This window comes from Anas platyrhynchos, chromosome 34, assembly GCF_047663525.1.
Source record: "Anas platyrhynchos isolate ZD024472 breed Pekin duck chromosome 34, IASCAAS_PekinDuck_T2T, whole genome shotgun sequence".
In the NCBI taxonomy this organism is placed as follows: domain Eukaryota; kingdom Metazoa; phylum Chordata; class Aves; order Anseriformes; family Anatidae; genus Anas; species Anas platyrhynchos.
Genome location: NC_092622.1, coordinates 2,391,102 through 2,409,055, shown reverse-complemented (window position 1 = coordinate 2,409,055; position 17,954 = coordinate 2,391,102). Strand labels below are relative to the sequence as shown.

Sequence of the window (17,954 nt, the reverse complement as noted above, 5' to 3'; positions counted from 1 at the left end):
GAAGGTTCAGGCAGAGCCACACAGGTGAGGGGCACTGGGGGCCAGGCCTCCTGGTTGGGGACAAGCAGTGGACAGGCTGTGGGGTGCCCACGCAGCCCTGGGACCCCCGCTTCCAGCTGTGCTGCCTGGGGCTCGCTGCCTGCAGGATGGTGCGTTGGGGCCCCATCCCCTCCCTGCCGGGGGTGCTCTCCTGGGATGATGTATGGATCCAGCACGAGAGCAGCGGTACCTCAATTAATTTTGAGCCTCGCAAGGACTCCTGACCTTTTGTGAGACGTACAGAGAAATTGAGGTGATTAATCTAGCAGGTCAGGGTGGCTCCTCCACTCTGACATTCCCCACGTGATGCATGGGGTGGGGTGGGGAGCAGACCCCTTCCTATAACCCAGCTGCAGAGGGTTTAGCAGTGGGACACTGGCTGTCCCCCCACCAGCAGAGTCACTGCCCCTGTGTGTCACAGCTGGGTCATGACCAGGCTGCAAGCTAATGGGGAGCACGAGCACACCCTGACCTTGTGCCTTGCAGCCACAGCGTGTCACGAGCACGCAGACTGGTGCGTGCAGCCAGTGGGTGAGCATGGCCACCTGGCAGCATCCTTCCCTCCTACGCGGGATGGCCGTGGCACTCAGCCCCTTGCCCCGTTAGGTGCCAGCAGCCCCCCAGCCCTCCCCTCCTCTGCCTGCATCACTCTTGCCAGGGACCCACACCCCTGAGCCCGGAGTGGCTGCAGGGAGCACCTGGACAGCCAGGATGCACATGTGGTGCTGGGGGGGGGAATCACCTTTTAATTTCATATTAACTGCTGATCAATCCAATTAGAGCCTGCATGTAATGAAGGCCATCTGCTTGGGAGGTGGGGCCCCAGCTCTGCCTCCCCACCCCAAAACGTGCGCAGCCTCCCGGGAAGTCCATGGCTGCTGGCAGGGAAGGGGCCTGGGGGTAGGTTGGGGGGGCGATGAAAGGGTTTTACCCAATTTTCCAGATGACTCTAATTAAGTTGTTCTCTTCAGCTGTTAAATTAGCTGGAGCCCTACCCCTTCCCTGGGTGGTTCCCCCCTTCTCCTCCCTACTTCCCAGATGCAGCAAATCAGCTTCCAGCCCTCCTCAGCACCCCCCTGCGGGGCCCTGCAAATAAATAAATAGACAGTCCCAGTAAAATTAACCATATGAGAAGCTGCAAATGAGGTGGAAAATTTTAATGGTTCCGCATTTAAAAGCTGCCTGGCAGAGACGAGATGAGCAGGGAGGAAGCAGTCCTGGAGGCTATGTGCTGCCCCCAGGCATGCTGTGGTGTGTGGCACCCCGCACCCCCCCCCCTCCCTTTTCATCGTTCCCTTCTGCCTATGGGCCTCCAGTATACCCAGTACACCTCCCAGCTGGCTCCTGAGACACTTGTACTGGGGGACAGGGTGTCTGTACCCGATACCAACCTGGCCCCAGCCTGCTGAGTAACAAGGAACAAATCCCCTGGGGCTGGGGGCTGTCACCCCCTCCTGGGGGTCTGACACTGAGTACTAAGGTGCAGGAATTGAGGGATGGTGGTGCCTTGCTTTGGGGCTGCTTCCAGCAGTGGTGGTGCAGCTGAAGGCAGCGAGGGCCTTGTTGTGTGACCCGGGACCCCTGCAGACATAGGAGTGGGGGGCAGCGGTGGGGTCTTGGGGAGCCCCTTGGGGGGCAGCACGGGGGCTGCTTTGCCCTTGGACCCTTGCATGAATGCTCCCTGCAGCACTGGGCTGGGGCTACCTCACGAGACACCACGAGGCGGCACCACTGCAGCTGAGCTTTTTTTGCATAGATTTGCATAAATTTGCATTCATATGCATGGAGGAACGTCGTGCAGCAGCAGCGCCCCCCCCCCCCAGCCCAGAGGCAAGGCCGGGGCAGCTGCATGGGGCCTGCTGAGGCTGGTGCTGGGAGCCCTGCCAAGGGGCCCCAGTGGCCCTGTCCCCATCCCTGTCCCCATGGGTACTGTGACCTTGGTGGGCCCTGCCCCAGTCCTCGCAGTGGACCCCCGAGTGCTGCCCCCGCGAGGGGCCGAGGCTGCGGGGGCCTGGACGGAGCCCCCCTGTCTGCCGTCCTGGGCGGGCACCTGTTCCTGGCTCGGTGCTCGCCCCATGGTTCCAAGGACTTGACCCGTCCCTGGCACTGTCACCTGTCACCCACGGCCCCTATTCGGGCCCTGCTGGGCCCACTGCCAGCACTCGGCCCCAGCCCTGTACAGGCCGGGGGAAAATGGGGCCCCTGCCGAGACTGGGCCAGCTCGGTGCACGCGTGGAGCACCCTTGGGTGCCAGGGCTCCACCAGAGGAGCTGGGGGCAGAGGGGGCCTGTGTGGGCGAGGCCTGGGGGAGGCTGGGCCGAAGCTCCAGGCACACACGCGAGGCAGGAACGTGCCGCACAGGGTGTCACACGTGGGCCACGCAGGAAAGCATCACTGCAGCCCCTTCCACAGCAGCACTGTGGTGACCCCCCCCCCCTCTCAAGGACGTTCAAAGCGGGGAGGGCTCCGGAGCAGACATGTATTGCCAAAACACAGAATTACACAGCCCAGAGCACTGGGACAGGACCCCACTGACACCCCCGAGTCATCCACCACCCAAGGCGCAGGAGCTGGGTGGCATCCAAGCAGCCCCCTCCTCACACCCAGGGTCTCTGCGGGCACCAAAAGCCCCAGATGGGAACAGCCCCAGAGAGGCACCTCCCGTGCCCCTGGCCTGCCCGGTCCTGGTGGAGACGGTCCCCACTGAAGGCCCCATCACCACAGGCATCAGGGACAGGGTGCCAGCCATCCCTGCCTGGCTCCGCAGCTCCCTGCAGCCAGGGTCCATCCGTCCCCCCTGCTGGGGGGCCCCGGGATGCTGCCCTGCTCAGATCTCCTGCAGGAAGTCCACGGGGAAGAGCCCCACTTTGCGGCCGGTGTAGACTTTCACGTAACCGTTCACCTCCTCACCTTTCTGCACCACGATCTGGGGGGGGGAAAGGGGTGTGGGTGAGGTGCGTGGGCCCCGGTCAGCAGGGGAAGGGGGTGACCCCCAGGAAGAGGGGGACAACAGAGAGGGTCCAGTACAGGGGGCTGGGGGAGATAGACATAGGGGGAGGGGGGCAGTTAATGAAAGGGGGCTGGGGCAGAGATGGGGGGGGGCTCAAAAAGCACTGGTTGTGACCACATGGTCCTGCCTCACCTGATCCTTCTTGAGCGTTATCTGCCCAATTTCCCGGTTGCCCACGAAGGAGCGAGTCACCTTGTGCACCCGCTCCCCAGCCCGCACCCGGATGATGAAGTTCGGGGGGAAGTAGCCAATTTTTTCACCAATCTTCCCCTGAAATAAGTCCATGGATGGATGTCAGGCAGGGGTTGGAGTCAATCTATAAGACCCCCAGATACCCTCAGCCTGCAGATTGTGCGTTGATTAAAACACAGCAAATTTAGGGGGCTGTGCCTCCCTTGGAGTGCAATTTGCACCTCCAGTCGAGCTCTCCCTTTTCTTTAAGCCCTGCATGTCTTCCCTCTGTGTCTGCAGGATATCAGCCTTACCCGCCACCACTCCTCATTGGAGTCATCAACCACCGTGATCTTCTCCCCTGGCCTGCAAAGGGAAGGAAGGGCTTGGTGTGAGGGGGGCTGGGACCACCCTGCTATGGGAGAAAAGGAAAATTGCTCTTCCCATGGCACAGACTCTTAGGGCTCCATGTGGAGGATGCATACAGCTCACGGACTCATGGACAGGTCCTGTACGTGAGCAGCTCAGCCTCAAGTCTGGGGTGCAATAAATCAGCGGAACCATAAAAGACAAACACCAGCAACCTTAGAAATGAGGCTTGTGCTCAAAACCTGGGAGCTGGGAGAGCTGGCTCAGTGAGAGCCAGGGCTCCCCCTCGATGCTTTACCCATAGGGGCAGAAAATCCACAAAACCTACCCCAGAGCCAGCATGGCTCTAAATTCTGCCCTCATTAAGTGGCTGAACCCTCCGGGCTCCAAGAACCTCACTGTTGAGGTGACGACATCTCCCCATCCCTGCTGGACACCCCAATTCCTTCCCCCCATCACCCCCGTGCCCACTGTGTGGCTGCAAACTCACGGGAAATCCAGGTCGTCTTTCTCCAAGGCTTTGAAGCGATAAAGCGCCACGAAATAGTGAGACTGCAGATAGCCACCACGCATCCCCGGCTGGGGCTTCTTGTTCTTGGAGAGCAAGAAAGGGGGGTTCACGGCTACAGGGAGACTGGGCACAGCCCCAGGGAGCTCAGCAGGGAGGGCTCAGAGCCTTTGGGGTGTAGGGTGAGGATGATGCATACCTTATCATCTGTCGTGCTCTTCTCAGCCTTCTTGTCCCCTTCAGAAGTGCCTGGAAATGGGAGGGGAGTGGTGGTGGTGACATCTCTCCTGCTGCTGCCACCCCACCCATGGCACCAGCCTCATCTCCGGGACCTCTTACGCTCAGGAGATCCAAGACCTGAACTGGAGACCCCCTGTCTGCAGGGCAGATCCCACCCTGGGGGGGGGGGGGGCCTTCTGTACAGTCCTCCCCGCAGCTCCTTCCCTATCCCATGAACTCACCGCCCTCCGTTTTGCCCCCTTCTGGCTTTGTGGCCTCGGGTTCCTCATCCATCATCGCAGCCAAAGGCTGCAAAGCAGAGAGCAGTCAGCGGGCAGGGAGCTCCGGGTGGCACTGGGGCACAGGCCCCTCGTGCCTTTGGGGTGACAGCTCAGCCCCGCACTCACATTTTTCTTGTCATCCTGCCCTTTCTTGCGCTCCTTGTTGGCCATAATGACGCCTGTCCGGAGGGTCTCGAACACGGGGTCGCTCCTGTTGGCTGCTGCTGGGGCACGGACACTGTGAGAGGGGTTTGGCCACAGGATGTGAGGAGAAGGGGGGCAGCCCCGGCACGGGGACGCTACTTACAGAGCAGCTCCTTGACGCAGGCGTACTGCTGGTCACTGTACAGGGGCGAGCTGTACGCCCGGCGAAACCCTGGGGGCTAGGAGTGGATGGGGGGGTCAGAGCATCGCCACCACCCAGACCCAGACCCATGGGGGCTCGGTGGTGGACGTGGTGCCTGGAGATAGCTCAGGGTGCTGGGCAACCCCTCAGAACCAGGAGGGCAGGGGGGGGTGACGGGGTGACGGCACCCGGGCTACGGCCGCGGGGACCCAGCCGCTCGCTCTCCCCGCTGCGGTGCCGGGGTTTTCCCTGCGGGGAGGCGCCGTGAGCCCGGGGCTGGGGGGGAGCACTCACGATTTTACCGAAGCAGCGTTGCATCTCCACGTAGGACTGGCAGTGGTGGTGGATGTTGGTTTTGCAGTTCTTGCACCTCAGGCCGAACTTGTTGTTGACTGGCCGTGGGGGGGGTGGTGGGGGGGAAAGGAGAGGCAACGTGACACTGCAGCTGTGGGAACGGCTGGGCTCGGGCCCTCGCCAGCCTTGGCCCCCAGCCCTCGCCCTGCCCGCGGCCCCCAGCCCGAGCACCCGCGGGACTCACGGACGATCATGCGGGCACAAACGTCACAGAACTTGGGCTTTTTGAAGTAATGATCCTTGAACTTGTGGGGTTTGTCATTGACAAGTTTCTGGGGCTCAGGAGGGGGCTCAGGCTCCTCCTCCTCTTCCTCCTCTTCCTCCTCCTCGTAGATGTAGTAGATGGGTCCCCCTGAGGGGCTGACAAGCTCCCCGTTGGGCTGCGGCTCCGGCGCCACCTCCTCCTTGGGTTTTCGCTGGAAAAGTTGCTTCAGCTTCTGTAGCTGCTGGGACAGGAGAGGATGCATCGTGCACTGCGGGTGCAGCGGCGAGGAAGGCAGGCAGAAAACCTGGTGCCCAGCTCTCTGCTCCACGCTCTGACCTAGAGACCCCTTCTTCCCCCCTAGGTGGGGGTAGATCCCAGGCACCCTGGGGCAGAAATGCTGGGAGGATGGGGTCCTTCTCCCAGCCCAGTGAGGTCCCCACAAAAGGAGCAGCTGTGAGTCCGTGGGGATGCAGCGCTGCAAGCTGGCAAACGGCCATCTAGAGCCCCACTTGCCTTGGGGCCTGGTAGGCCTTCCCGATCCCACAAAGGCTCCTGCAGCTGCTGCAGGGACTGTGCTTCCCCCACCTGCCCAAGCTGTCCTGCAGGCACCCACTTACCCGGCTCTTGGGTTTCCCACCTGAAGCGGGTGAAGCTGGCGGCTCTGGCACTTCCTTCTCTGTCATACTACCAGGGGAAAACAGAGACACGGTGTTGGCTAGGGCTGGCCCCACTGCAGGTCCCTGGAGGGTGCAGGAACACCCAGACCTTGCTGGATGGGGAGCATCCCCCGAGGCAGTGTCGTCTCCTGCCCCAGGAAGGGGCCACCTTTGCTGGGGACAAGTCCCAGGGCCCAGCACCTCTGGGGGCCCTGCTGCAGAGACTGGAGAGCAGCAGGCGCTGCTCCCAGCCCAGCGCACGCAGCACTGCTGCTCGCAGGCTCAGACACACGGTGCCAAGTGCTGTGAGCCAGACCCTGGGCTACCTGCATGCGTCACCTCTGCCCAGACATCTCCATCTCACAATTAAACTGCAAACGGTGCCACTCTTGGCCCCCTGTGACAGGCGTGCATGTTTCACTGTCCGACATCACGGCACAGCCCCGCTTTCTCCTCCCCAGAAGCCCAGCGCTACCAAGGGGATGGGATCTCTCCTGCATCCCCCAAAACATTCCCAATTCCCCCTCTGCCAGCCAGCCCACCATCTGCACAGCCCCTCCACCCAGACATCACCATGTTTGGTGCTACCTAACCCCAGGCTCCCACATACCCCCATGGAAACCCCCCAGGATGACTCCTTGCCCCAGGAGACAGCGATGGGAGCTGGGGAGTCCTGGGGCAAGGGGTGCTGCAGGAGCCAAGGGGCCCCGGGGCCTTGCAGCGACGTGTGTGGGGCGGGGGAGGGCTCGGGGGGGGTCAGTGGCCATGAGGAAGGGGAGCTGTGCACTTACGCCGTGTCTGGAGCTCACGTCCCGCGACGAAAAACCCTGCAAGGGGTGGGTGGCCGGTGTCAGAGCCTTTGCTGGCTGCGGAGCCCCCAGCCCAATGCGCTGGGTGTGCAGGGAGGGGGGCAGCCGCCCCAGTCCCGTGGAGAGCGGGAGTGACAGGCCAGAGGGGAGCCGACAGCTGAGCGCTGGCGGAGGCTGACGCCGAGAAATTGGAGCCCATGCGCGAGCCGGGAGGGGAGCGGGGTGGAGGAGCCGTTGGCTATTTGCGTTGGTGGGTTGCTGGGCGTCACAGCGGCCCACCCACCCCCTGGCACGGGGCAGCCACAGAGCCAGGGCACGTCAAGTACTCCACCAGCCCCACTGCCTCATTTGTTGCTGCATTCAATGCCCCTGCAGCTGGGAGAGGGAAAGGAAATGCGGGGCAGCAGCGGGTACCAGGCTCTGGTGGCTGTCCCGGGCAGAAAACCCTGCTGGTCTGCTCTCCGCTGGGACAGAAACGTGCACAGGGAACCCAGTGCTGCCTGTGCTGGGTGCTGTGGTCCTGGAGCTGAACCCCAGTGCCAGAGGTCCTGGACCTCTGTCCCGGAGAGGCTGTAGGTGGCCCTGGAGCAGGGGTTAGAGCCCAGCCCTTCCAGGTAGCTTTTACCTCTCCACCTGCTCGTGAAGGTAGCGTCCAAGTGTGGCAAGAGGCTCCAGCTGCTGCGTGCAGTGCCACGGTGAGGTTGGAACCAGCCCAACTCCTGTACCTGCAGGGCAGGAGGGTTGCATCTAGCAGCTCAAGGGCTGCTCCCATTTAATCCTGGTGCCCCCTGGCAGGGAATACAGCCGGGGACACCCCAAATCCCATCCCACACAGCTGCGTGGGGCCCAGCTGCTGGGAAAAGAGGCTATGAACATCTGAAAGGGGGACCCAGACCCAGGTCAAAGGGTGCAGCGCTCCTCTCCCAGTCTCAGCTCCCAGCCTTGGCAAGGCCACGAGCCCTTGCACACATCAAGCATGGGGCAGGACCGGGGCAGGAGCACACCCTCCTGAAAGCCAGGGAGCTCATTCAGCTCTCTGGCTGTCATCTTACCTCAAAGAAGCAAACAGAAAACCCCTAGCTCTGGTACTGACAGAGAATGGTAAAGCAGCATTAAAGTGATGGACAAGTTTTCTTTTTATATTTAAAAACAACCTCCCCCCAAACAAAAACAAAAATACCCCCCCAAAATAATAACCAGATTAAATAAAATGTGCAGTGAACATACCAATCAACACCTGTATGTGCAGTTCAACACAGTGCTTAACAAAACAATATACACAGGGTAAGGTGGGTGGGCATGGGCGTCACTCCAAAAAAAAAAAAAAAATCAATTTCTTGTCTCTTAATTAAGTCCATATAAATATATCCAGGAAGGAGGGCGAGAAGAAGGGAGGGCAGAAAGGAGGAGAGAAGGCAGAGGGAAGTGCCTGCAGTCCAGTGTGCTCTGTGCCCATGCATGAGCCCTACTGTGAGCTGGCACGTTCCAGCACTCGCAAGTCGTAGTTCTTTTTGGCCACACGCAGCTTGAAGCGGCTGAGGGAGTTGTTGAGGCGGAGGGAGGCATTCTGGGCAGCCAGCGGGCTGGGGAACACGGCCACGATGGTGTATAAGGCAGCAAGGTCAGTGTGTCTGCTGTTCTCTGGAGTCCCGTTGCTGTCCCCGCCAACCCCATCTCCGCGACGCCCCTGAGTCTCTTTGAGCCACTGGATTTTGGCACCAGCCATCGCAAGCTGGGTAAAGAGCTTGTCAGCCTCTGTCCGTGTGATGCCCTCAGGCAGGTCCGTCACCTCCAGCACTCGGCCCAGCACTGCGATGGAAAGACAAGCACATGTCAGCAGCTGCGGTTCTGGGGTGGCGACAGCTTGGAGGGGTCTGCTGCCTCACCAGCTCTGGGGTTGGAGTGGTCAGTCTCTACCTCTCCCATGAAAGCAGAGCTTTGCTAAGCTGCCCCCACAATAGGAATGTATTTTTTGAAGCCGGACACTTCTCCCCCCTCAAGCCGCCCCTACCAGCCTGGTCCCTGCACTGCCCCATCCTGACCCTTGCTGGTCCCAAGGGCTCCAGCAACACCGAGTCCTCCTCGCTTCCTTTGTCTGGGCTTGGCTTTTCAGTTTGGGCTTTCCCAGGTGTCCTGCCCCACCTTCCCACCCTCTGCCGTGGCAGGGAGGACCCACAGACAGACGACTGTTGCACCTTGACATACACAGACCCTGAATGTGCCTTTGCCCGCTGTGCTCCCCCCACAGGGAGCAGGATCCCCTCGTGTGCCCAGGCCAGCGTCGTGCCAAACTCTCTGCCTCTGTCCTGTGGTACCCAAACACTTCTGCTGCCTCCTGGCTCCAGCCCTGGCTTTTGGGCTTAGCGGAGGGCTGGCTGAATGGATTCTTTGCTAATATTAACATGGCATGTAATGACCATGCCAGCTGCAGGGAGGGGGGACAGCTCCCCAGGCAAGCTGCTCTTAAAGGGCCCCCTGTGACCGGCTGTGCTTGCTGGTGACGAGGAGGGGATGTGGGGGACACATCCGGAGCCTCCAGAGAGCCCATGCAAACTGCCCAGCCAGCAAGGCTTGCACAACTGGGGGGAGAAACCAGACTCCTTCTGGCCTGACACAAGCAATTGGGGACTCCCGGGAGGGAAACAGGAGGGAAACGGTCCTTGGCAGCCGCTCCTGGAAGATCCCAAAGATCTTCACAGAGATGAGGGCTTTGCAGCTCCTGGCCCCACTGGGAAACTGGCACATTAGAGGGAAGGGGTGCTTGGGAGGATAACGGTGGGAACAAGGTATCGGAGGTCTGGGCAGTCACTGTCTGCTGACAGAGGAAAAAACCCTGAGTTCTGCCTGCCAGCCCCACCTGCTCCATCATTTCAACCCTCATGGGGGACATCAACAGGGCCCAGGTGACCTGGTGCCCATCCCTGCCTTTCAAATAGTTTTTCACCTCTCTTCTGCAAAAGCTTTGATTGGTGTAGGCAGCGTTCACTGCAACCTGAGCAACCCCTGTCCCCTCACCTCCCTCTGGACACAGCTGAGAGGGACTGAGCATCCCCACACGCCCCAGTCAGGCCTCACATGGGCTGTGGGGTGTGTGTGGGGAGGTGGTGGGGGCAGGAACTGGTCTGTGGGATGCTTGTGTGGGCAGAGGGAGCATCTGGGATCGCTGCCAATGCCACCTACACCCATGCAGGAGGGACCCAGGCAGGGGGCAAAGGGGGAATTGCTCGAGGAAGGTCACTTGCCTACATCACTTGTCCCAAGGTCAGTGGATGCTGACTTGAGGGCATGCCTCTTGCTCCGGTTTCCGTGTTTCATTCCAGTCTGTCCCTTAAAGAATAAAAACAGCAGCACGTCACCCGAGGAGAAATGGTGGCCTCACAGTGCGTCCCGGGGCAGCGGGTGGGCAAGACCAAATGTGACAAGGGGGAATGGAGACACCTGGGTGAAACCTGCACCCCTGGCACCTTTTAGTGGCACCGTGCTTCTGAGGTTGGAGGAGCCCAGGACACAGCCTTGGTTCCAGGACACTCCCAAGGACCTGGTGCTGACAATGCTTCTAGGCAAAGCCAGGGACAAGGTGAAATTCTAAGCCCAGTGTGGTCTGTGTGGGGGGGGTCTTGCTCTGCTCCCACAGCAGTGAAAAGGATGGATGGGGGTCAGCCCCCGTTTTACCTGGTGTGTGTTGTAGTTGGGCTGGTTGTGGAGCAGTGGTGGGGGACAGATAGACAAATTATACTGCAGCGGCTGGCCCAGCAACGAGTAACGCCCATCACCTACAAAATTTGAAGCAAATATTGGTAGGTGTCTAAAGAAATCACAGGAAGGACCCACCCCTGTGCTGTTCCCACTCTTTTCCCTTACCTTGTGCTGGGCCCATGGGGCGGGGGAACTGTGTGAGGACCGGGAGGGAGCTCAGCCCCGTGCAGACGCTGTTGAGGTTGGTGACAGGAGACGGCGTCGGGGACTGCGTGGGCGACGTGATGGGGCTGTTCAGCTGGGTGCTGGCCTGCGGGAGGCAGAGGGTCAGACACTCCCAGTGCTTGGGACCAGTCCCGATCCTGTCTCACCACCGTGGGATGAGCCCACCCCCTTCTCCCAGCCCACGCACACAGCATGGATGCCGGCGTCCTTTTTTCTCCCACCAGGCTGCTCCCAAAAGATGAGCTGCCTTCCTCCCAGTCCTCTCAATACCTGAGCACTGGTGTCTGGGTTGTACAGGTCTCCTGGCTTCTGCCCCCGCTGGTCCAGGCTGTAGTACTTACAGTGGCTCCACTGCACCACAGGGGCGTTCTGGGGGGGCTGGGGGCCATTGGGTACATTCAGCTGCATCACAACCACGCCAGGGCCTGATGGAGACACCCCTGGGGAGAGAGGACAGCAGCAGTATTGCCCAGGCTCTGCACACTGCTGCTGCTCGCTGTGGAAGAAGAGGCAGCAACTGCAGCCTTGCACTCTTCCCAAGAACACCTCCACCTTACTCTGTCCTTCACCGTTCCTGCCTGTCCAGGTGGGTGAAGAGGGGCCCTACTAAAACCCTGCCAAGATCTCTGATATCATGCCTTACATCAGAGTGATGACTTTTTATCCAGGAAAAATGCAAGAAGAGGGGACAAGCCGAAGACAACTTGTGTGACCTCTCTGAGCATCACAACACAACCCCAGGCAAAGGATCTGACCCCAGAGCTGGGCACAGAGCCCAAGTGTTCTGGTTCCAGCTCCAGCTCTTGCAGTAATTCACCAGGTCCCCACCTCACACCCCTGCAGCTGGGACAGGACGCAGGGATCCAGCTCTCTCACCCCAGGAGCTGCCCCGGTGACACACTAAGCCCTGCTGCCAGCAGAGGGAGTCTGCAGCCCACAGCAACTCGCTGTGGCTCCTACCCCACCTGCCAAGGTTTGGGGACACCAGGCACAGGCCAGCATCAGCCTGTGAAGCCAAATCACTTTGCCACATCCTGAGGACTCACAGTGAGCCATGGGATGGGGAGCAGTAAGAGAGACCGGTCTATGAATCGGCAGCCCCTATACCCTATACCCCTTTTGCCCCTGAAACCTGATCCAACCCAGGCAGAATTGATGCCAGCCCTGACTGGGGACCCCTCTTACCTGAATACTGCTGCTGCATCTGTGGGGGGCTGCAGGGCGAGGGGGACTGTGGCATCTGGTACTGTTCAGAGCCGGGCGGCTGAAGGAACCCCACCGAAGGGCTGTGAAGCAGAAAGTGCTCTGAGAAACTGCAGGGGATGGGGAAGAGCCAGCAGGACTGTATGTGGAAGCAGCCCCCTCGGTACATGGAAAGACAGCTGCCTCTGGGGGAGCAGCACTGCATCCTGCAGGGCAGCTGTGCCCAGGAACCACTGGCTAGGGGATTTAGGACAGGGCAAGCTGAAGAGACATTTATGGTGCCCTACCACCTCCCCTAGCTGCAGGAGTAGGACGTGAGACCCTTTTGGCTGCAGGGTCTCCCTCCCCACGGCAGGCCAGAGATACAGAAGCTCTACCTGGTGCCATTCTGCTGGGCGGTCGGGATGACGCTGTAGTAGATGGGTACACCCCCAGCCTGAAGCCCCCCCTGAACGGACTGGCTGGCCGGTACGAGCACTGGCTGCTGGAAGGGCTGCTGGACCACACTCTGGGACTCGTTGGCCACGGGAACCTGTGCAGGGAGGAGAGAAGCAGCTGTCTGGAATGTAGCAGGGAGAATTGACCCCAAAGAGACGCCAGTGAGGTCCATACAAGGTACAAGAGATACCAGGCAGTTGTCTACTGCTGTCCGGAGCAATCTTGCCCAGGAAAGGGCAGCCCCTCTCAGCTCTTCGTGGAACACAGTGGCTAAGGGAGCAGCGGCACGCAGTCCTTCTCAAGAGCTGCCCTACACTGGTTCAAATGTGAACGTGTCCCCCACCCTAGCTGGCAAACATACATGATCTTCTCAATGCCTGACTTTGGCTCCGTCCCTCATGCACAGGAACAGGGTGCTGCAAGGCCTGCAGAGCTGAGGTCCCCTCCCCAGCAGCCCCTCACTGAAAAAAAAACGATGCCTACCTGGTACGAAGGCAGTGGAGTGTACTGGACCATCAGACCTTGCATCTGGCTCCCCATACTGTTCCTCTGGCTGCTGAGGAGGCTCGGGGGCTGTGCCTGCTGCACTCCCATCATATTCTGCATCTGGCCCCCCATACTGTTCCTCTGGCTGTTGAGGAGCCCCCCGGGGGGCTGTGCCTGCTGCACTCCCATTACACCTTGGTACGTTTGCTGCTGGTTGGACATCATTGGCTGTAAACCTGTCAGAAGAACATTTAAATGGAGCAGTTTTGCAGCTGGCCAAGGTAGGCAGCCTGTGACTTGGCGTATGAGAGGTGAAATCCTGCTTCGGCCCCTTCTCTTACTAAACAGTGAGAAAAGGGCTTCCCTCCTGGAAGATGTTAAAAGAGCTGAAGGAAGCTCCTGGCAGCACCCTGCAGCACCTCAGTGTAGGCTACGTGCTGAGAGGGAGAGAAAAGAAAGCCCCTGCAGCCAGGCCAAGTTTCAGCTTTGCTTTGCACTGTCAAGAGGCACTCTCTAGCCAGCAAATCCAGCAAAGAGTGGCAGAAGAGCACCTTAGGACAAGGAAGAGTACCAGAACCCAGACAGTGCAAGGGAGATCCTTAAGAGCCAAGGGAGTGCCAGGGAAGGGAAACGTGCTGCTCCCTCCCCCCTTCCACCCCCATTCCTTACCAGGTTGCTGGGTTTGCTGGGGGAGCTGCTGCGTGCGCTGGGAGCTGTAGGCCACTGGGTGACTGAGAGATCGGTATTGCTGGCTGGAGTTTGGGTACTGCCCAGGAGGGTAGTAAGAAACCTGAATCTATATAAAAAAAACCACCAACAAACAAACAAAAACAAACAAAAAAAAAAACATGGTGATGAGAACATAAGAAGTGGGATCAAGAAAGCTGGACCCTCAGGACCAGTTTTCCCTCTCACCTGGCCTGACTTCTGCTGAAAAAAATACCAACCAGGGCTTTGGCTCTGGCCAGATGATGGCTCCTCAGGGAACTGCAGCCCCTGCCCCTCCTCCCAAGCCTGCACTTCCAAGCTTTTCCCAGCAGTGCAAGAGCACAGTAGGCACAATTCTCACCATAGCTCAGGGGAACAATCCTAGAGCCATAATGCCCTGCGAGACCCCAAAGAGAGCTTAGAGGTGTCAGTCCTGAATCTGGTCACTGTCCCTCCCCCAGTCTGAGGCAGGAACGGACAGAGGGCTCCCCAGGCAAGTGCCTTGTGAGCTCAGAGTGACAAGGGGGCAGAAATCATACTGTGCCTAGCAAGGGAGCATGTGGCCAAGTGCTCTGACCTCTCTGTATTGATCCAACACAAAGAAGCAGCAGAAAAAGAGGGGGCCTGCTCCCAAGAAACTATTTATTCTCTTGCCTGCTCCCCAGCAGCCCCTTGTCTGACGGATTTGGGCTGAGGGGCACGTCCCCTCCGGGTTCGCACGTCTCCTTACTTGCTGGGGAGGCTGCATGTAGCCCTGGGGCTGCAGCACCTGCTGCGTGGGGGCCGTGTGCCCTGAGGCGGAGTAGTTGGAGGTGGGAATGGGCTGCCCAGGAGTTGCCATGATGAACCCAGTCTGCTGCGGGTGCTGGGAGATGAGGGATGACTGGAACATAGCAGAGGAAGGATCCGGTGCTTCTGTAGAGCCCTGCCGGCTGAGGCTGATCTGCCCGAAGGGGTTGCTGAGTTCGTCAGCCTGCATTGGGGATAAGCGGGAAGGATGGAGGAGGACAGCATGTAGGACGACAGCAAGTAGGACATGGCTCTACCAAGTAGGTGGCAGACGCCTTCTCCCAACTCTGTGTGCAGGGACTCTCCCAGAAAAAATCCCCAGAACTGAGCCACAGACCACGAGCGTATGGCAGGACGGGGACAGGGTTATGTGGGCTGCTGGGGAGCCCAGAAGCTCAGCAGACACTGGTGCCATACATGGCCCCACACAGGCAGGATGCTGTGTCCTGCAGGGCACACCATGCCACACAGAACGCGTCATTCCCAACAAGACAACACAGGGGCTGACCATGAACTGCAGGGCAGCTGCGGCCCCTGGACCCCAGTGCTGGGCACAAGCAGCTCTTCCCAGTGGAACTCTGGGCTTGGCACTTGCTCTTCCCCAGCCTCTTTCTAAGACCAGACACTCCAGCAGTGCCCGGCACTGGTGGGTCCCACAGCCTCAGGCATCCCACTGCAGCGCAGGGCCTCCCTGAATCCCAAACCCACTGGGTGCAGTGTCTGTGACATACCTGATTAGCAAAAGCTCATACAACACAAACACAGCACACGAGTACAACAGAGGCAGTGCAGAAGAGGAAATGGGATTTATACCAGGTTGTACTGCTGGGGTGGAGAGACTGGCAAGAGGACTTGGGGGCAGGAGCTTGGAGAATACTGAACAGGCTGCAGCGCTGGGACCGGCTGAGACCAGCAGAGAAGGGAGCAGAGGAGAGAGATTTGGGTTGGAGAAGGTGGGGGGGGGGGAGGAAGGATAGGAGGAAGGAGAGAAAGAAGGAACAACAAGGTTAGTCAACTGAGCCAATTGCCAATGCACAGAAGTGGGCATTGCAGAGGGTTGGAAAGCACGGAGAGCAGAATGGGAGAGCATTCATCTCTCTGTGAAGACACACAGCCTGGCCAGTTGCTTTGTGGAAGCCGTGACAGCCGACTGTGTTCACAAAGCAGGTCTTGCCTGGCATGAACATGACACGAGTTTACAAAGGTCAGCTACGGCCAACAGCAGCAGGAGAGTCATTTCCCCCCAGCACAACCTTTGTGCCTCTCCCACTCCACTGCCCACTTATGTATGGCACTGCCTGCCAGCTTTCTCTGCCGTGCTTCTTGGCCTCCCCTACCAGGACCCCTGTGCTTCACTCTTGCCTTCTGCAGGGGCCCCTCTCACCTTATTGCTGGGAGGACCTGCTGATGCCTGTTCACGATGTGCTTTGGGCAATGGACCTGTGATGGCCAGCACTGGGCTGCTTTTTGAGCATGGTGAAACAGAAGGTGCGTGCACATGGGGAACAGTGCATCTGCACGCTTTTCACCAACAGTCAAATACACAAAAAAACTGTGTTTCCAGGAGCTAAACAATTAGGAGAACAGCCAAACAGCAGAAGACAGAAAATAATGCCCCAGCAAGATGGAGTGGTCCTGCACAAGTTCCAGAAAACCACTGTATGTTCAAATCACCCTCTCAGGGCACTGTGCTCTGCTAGCTTTAGCACTGGACTCTGGCTACACCTCAGGGAGTCACCTTATCTACAGAACAGAGATGTTGCCTTTGAGTCTCAGTATCCGAAGAACTACAGCCTCCCTCCATCCTCACTCAGTTGGCAAATGACAGCAAAGGACATGGAGAAAAACAGATCTGTTAGCATCATCTGCAGTTAAAGGTACCTGAAGAGGCTTGCTTCCTCACACCAAATCCCACTGAAAACATTTGTACTTTACTGTACGCACCACTCTAAGCATGAGGGATCCTTTCTGGGGCATCATTTATAAAACTCACAGGCAGGTTGAGGTCCAGCACCTCAGCTGAGGGCACTGAGGACACTTCCCACACATATTACCCAGCTCTGCACCTATTCAGCACAAGGCAGCTTTGCTATCCCAATGTGCCAGCTCTTGTGCTGTGGTTTCTTACAGCCTTTGGAACTGAGTGTGTAAGGACGACAGCCACAACTGCTTTCTCTAGGGCTCCATCTTCATAAATAGCCCCAAAAGGCACTGGAACATCACTTGGGTTTGACCTGGGGAGGGTCTGGAGAATACACCCAGGCCCAGGCCCAGGTCTGACTCTCTGCAGGACATCAGGTGGCTAGCCATGGGGTCTCAGCACTGGGGAGCTCAAACCCAGCTGCAGTTTGTGCCATTCCCTACTAGGAGAGCAGCCAGTCCCGGAGTGCAAAGGGCCGCTCACCAAAGGGCTACAGATGCCTTGCTAGGAGCGCTGTTGTCAAGTTGAGATGTCATGCATCATTTTCAGACTCAGCAAGGCTCCCTGAACTTCCCCTACTCTGCCTCCAGCTCAGGGGGGCTGTCGCTCCCTAACAGGGAGCAAGTGTGAGTGCTCCCAAAAACCCCGCTGGGCAAATATGAGTCCAGAGCATCCTGGATATGTATCGGCTCTGCTGGTGCTGGCGTGCCTAAGGAGTCCACTGAGCCCTGGGTATGGTGCAGCAACTCACCTGCGATATCATGTGGTTGCTCATGGCTGGCTGCTGCTGGGGTGCTGGTGGTAGTCCTTGTGGCTGCGGTGGTGGCTGTTGGGGTGGTGGCGGTTGAGACTGCTGGGATGTGCAGGGAAGGAGGCCACGGCTGGGCTGTGAAGAAGGGGGTTGGCTGCATGCTTCAGGGGCACCTAGTACCAGACCTTGAAGAGAGAAAGGCAAAGCAGGGTTGGTACCTGTGAGAGAGAAGTCACGATTCATTGCCTGGGGTAGGGGTAGGAAGTGGCGGGGGGGATGGATCCTGGCACTCCCTCCTGTACTGCATCCAGATTGTGTTGGCTGCTGTGCAAAAGGGAGCTTCCTTCCAAAAAGAACGGGGTAAACGGGCTGCAGTCTAAGTCACTAGTTTGCCTCACAGCAAACCAAGGTGTTTTGAACCTTGGGGGATCCTCAGGTGTCCTCTTCCCTGACCCCAACCTAGCACCCTCACTGCACAGGAACAGCCTGTGATCCCACTCCTCACAGATCTTCCGCTCTAGACCCTTCGCTATCTTCATAACCCTCCTTTGGACACTCTCTAAGAGTTTTCAGTCTTTTTTATATGAAACTGCACACAGTACTCAAGATAAGGCCGCATCAGTGCAGAGCAGAGTGGGACAATCCCCTCCTTTGGGCACCTTGCAGTGCTGAGCTTGAGGCACCCCAGGGTATGGTTTGCCCTTTTGGCTGCCTGGGCACACTGTTGACTTGTATTCAACTGGATGTCTACCAGAACCCCCAGATCCCTT

General features: G+C 58.8%; 2 protein-coding genes across 7 annotated transcripts in view; both read right to left on the bottom strand.

Annotated features, from left to right (window-relative positions):
* Positions 1 to 2,504: 2,504 nt before the first annotated feature.
* On the bottom strand, positions 2,505 to 7,166 carry STAC3 (SH3 and cysteine rich domain 3). 4 transcript variants are annotated; one of them, XM_072031963.1, is made up of 12 exons: positions 6,950 to 7,166; positions 6,120 to 6,186; positions 5,482 to 5,743; positions 5,238 to 5,335; positions 4,905 to 4,980; positions 4,724 to 4,821; positions 4,559 to 4,625; positions 4,297 to 4,346; positions 4,080 to 4,183; positions 3,535 to 3,586; positions 3,182 to 3,319; positions 2,505 to 2,965 (listed from the first exon to the last, which is right to left on the bottom strand). In XM_072031963.1, exons 2-12 carry the CDS (start codon positions 6,183 to 6,185, stop codon positions 2,867 to 2,869), a joined length of 1,110 nt encoding a protein of 369 aa, XP_071888064.1. In that variant the 5' UTR covers position 6,186; positions 6,950 to 7,166; the 3' UTR covers positions 2,505 to 2,866. The 4 variants fall into 4 exon arrangements, with proteins under 4 accessions (XP_071888064.1, XP_071888065.1, XP_027301335.1 ...); XM_072031964.1 differs by having other exon boundaries at positions 5,482 to 5,740; positions 6,950 to 7,164; XM_027445534.3 differs by having other exon boundaries at positions 4,724 to 4,818; positions 6,950 to 7,163.
* A 1,014-nt stretch (positions 7,167 to 8,180) lies between these two features.
* R3HDM2 (R3H domain containing 2) overlaps positions 8,181 to 17,954 on the bottom strand; it is a 52,228-nt gene continuing 42,454 nt past the window's right edge. For 2 of the 3 annotated variants that reach the window (XM_027445423.3, XM_027445421.3), the window contains 12 exons: positions 17,185 to 17,369; positions 15,326 to 15,415; positions 14,454 to 14,696; positions 13,685 to 13,811; positions 13,013 to 13,251; positions 12,469 to 12,623; positions 12,074 to 12,174; positions 11,159 to 11,328; positions 10,829 to 10,973; positions 10,640 to 10,740; positions 10,210 to 10,294; positions 8,181 to 8,776 (listed from right to left, as the gene is read on the bottom strand). In XM_027445423.3, coding sequence (XP_027301224.1) covers positions 8,433 to 8,776; positions 10,210 to 10,294; positions 10,640 to 10,740; positions 10,829 to 10,973; positions 11,159 to 11,328; positions 12,074 to 12,174; positions 12,469 to 12,623; positions 13,013 to 13,251; positions 13,685 to 13,811; positions 14,454 to 14,696; positions 15,326 to 15,415; positions 17,185 to 17,369 — 1,985 coding nt within the window. In that variant the 3' untranslated portion in view covers positions 8,181 to 8,432. The remainder of the gene's footprint in view (positions 8,777 to 10,209; positions 10,295 to 10,639; positions 10,741 to 10,828; positions 10,974 to 11,158; positions 11,329 to 12,073; positions 12,175 to 12,468; positions 12,624 to 13,012; positions 13,252 to 13,684; positions 13,812 to 14,453; positions 14,697 to 15,325; positions 15,416 to 17,184; positions 17,370 to 17,954) is intronic. The other variant, XM_072031929.1, reaches the window with a different exon arrangement.

What these genes read in the sequence shown, in the direction of transcription:
- STAC3 (XM_072031963.1), bottom strand. Translation starts at nt 6,185, where the DNA reads ATGACAGAGAAGGAAGTGCCAGAGCCGCCAGCTTCACCCGCTTCAGGT. An exon ending in TTGTGCCCGCATGATCGTCC is followed by an intron (nt 5,336 to 5,481) that starts GTGAGTCCCGCG and finishes CCCCACGGCCAG; the next exon opens with TCAACAACAAGTTCGGCCTG. An exon ending in AACGCTGCTTCGGTAAAATC is followed by an intron (nt 4,981 to 5,237) that starts GTGAGTGCTCCC and finishes ATCCACTCCTAG; the next exon opens with CCCCCAGGGTTTCGCCGGGC.